The sequence below is a fragment of the Austrofundulus limnaeus genome, unplaced genomic scaffold, assembly GCF_001266775.1.
Source record: "Austrofundulus limnaeus strain Quisiro unplaced genomic scaffold, Austrofundulus_limnaeus-1.0 Scaffold88, whole genome shotgun sequence".
In the NCBI taxonomy this organism is placed as follows: Eukaryota; Metazoa; Chordata; class Actinopteri; order Cyprinodontiformes; family Rivulidae; genus Austrofundulus; species Austrofundulus limnaeus.
Window position 1 is genome coordinate 126,215 of NW_013952490.1, and position 1,573 is coordinate 127,787.

The window sequence follows — 1,573 nt, forward strand, 5'->3', positions numbered from 1 at the left end:
AGGCACACACATGTATATTAAACAGAATAAAACAAAATAAAACACACATTTACAAACCTTTAAATTTACTTTACGTTTGGTACTGCGTAACGCTGCTGCAGGAACACAGCGACGGGGTCTTCTCGCTGATGACAAACAACACAGAGTACATTTAAAAACTATATAAATACATTAAACAGAATAAAACATAATAAAAAAATTTACGAACCTTTGAAATTTACTTCTGTTGCCGCAGCTGTCGTGCAGGGGGGGGGTCTTGTCACTCGCTGATGAAAGTACTGACGGGTCTGGAACACAGCAGGTGTCTTCTCGTGGATGGAAGTATCGACTGAATGAGAAGCGTTCTTTTAAACGCATCGAGAACCGAGGAGGGGCGGGATCTAATGCTTTAAACACGAGCTGATTGGCTGAGGKGTKGGTCTAAAGCCTAACCCTRACSGATGAWTGGGCGATGGAAMAGTTTGATGACAACTTTCTCGAACTGACAGTTTTCAAGGAGGCAGGAAGTCACGAACTGGAAAGAGGGAGGGTGAACAGACAGGAGGATTGCATTAGATTAACATCTGTTCAAAAACAGGATGTTGTGGTCAAAAGGATAGGGTTTATGTCAGGTCAAACTCCTTTTGCAACAGAACACCTGTTCAAAAACAGGATGTTTACAGTCAAGGCTTACGTGCATCGAGGGGGAAAGAGGGAGGGGACGATTACGGTAAATCGAGGGGGAAAAAGGGAGGGGTAGGGTTACTGTAAGTCAAGGGGGAAAGAGGGAGGGGGACTGTCACGGTAAATCGAAAGAGGAAGTCATGAAACGGAAGTTGACCATATATGGAAGTCCCCCAGGAAGGACGGGCCGGAAGTTGACCGTATACGGAAGTCCCGCCCTAAAGGGGCGGGGCACCTGTCACTTTTGTGTGACATAATTTCTTAATCAGTTGATGATTGCTGGGGTATCATTTCTCTCTTCTCCTACCAACCTGGGCTTCATCCACTTCAACCACTTGGTAACATGATCTGGACAGATGGCATTCTCCAGGGTCGTCATGTTATCAGGCAACATCAGCAGCATGGAGAAGGAATTGTTGAAAGGAAGCTGGAGGACTGAGGTGTTAATTGCCTGGTCATCGTAGGTTTGAAAGTGTGTTTCTTCCATTCTCATCATCTTGACTGGAACCTGGAAAAAGAAGACTTAAAGCAATTATATGGGAAAAAAATTTCTCCATAAAATACAAAATAGCTAACGATGCACTACTGCTCAAATGTGTTCAAAATAAAGTGCAACTTTGAACCTTATTGGTTTCGTCTACATTGAACTCGTCCTCCCTGGTCATATCAGGATCAAATGGAGTCGCCCACTTGCCTGTTTGAAAGTGATCAGAAGAAAAAAGACTTTTAGGAGTTATCCATTGTAAAAATAATTTAAGAAACTAACCTACTACTACCTTTATAGTAAATGTAGCTGAGGAGATACATGACTGTGCCTGGATCCAGGCCTTCGACTAGCTTGTCGATCTTTCCATTGTTCTTATCTGAAACATACTTGTTGATGGTGTTGGCGCTGTCTGTGGGTTTACTG

At 43.3% G+C, this 1,573-nt stretch overlaps 1 protein-coding gene across 1 annotated transcript; it reads right to left on the reverse strand.

Moving 5' to 3' along the window:
• Positions 1–70: 70 nt before the first annotated feature.
• LOC106520092 (serine protease inhibitor A3K-like) lies at positions 71–1,561 on the reverse strand. The gene is made up of 4 exons (XM_014012024.1): positions 1,440–1,561; positions 1,287–1,357; positions 975–1,171; positions 71–125 (listed from the first exon to the last, which is right to left on the reverse strand). The coding sequence occupies exons 1-4, from the start codon at positions 1,468–1,470 to the stop codon at positions 71–73; spliced, it is 354 nt and encodes a 117-aa protein (XP_013867478.1). The 5' UTR covers positions 1,471–1,561.
• Between the last annotated feature and the right edge of the window lie 12 nt (positions 1,562–1,573).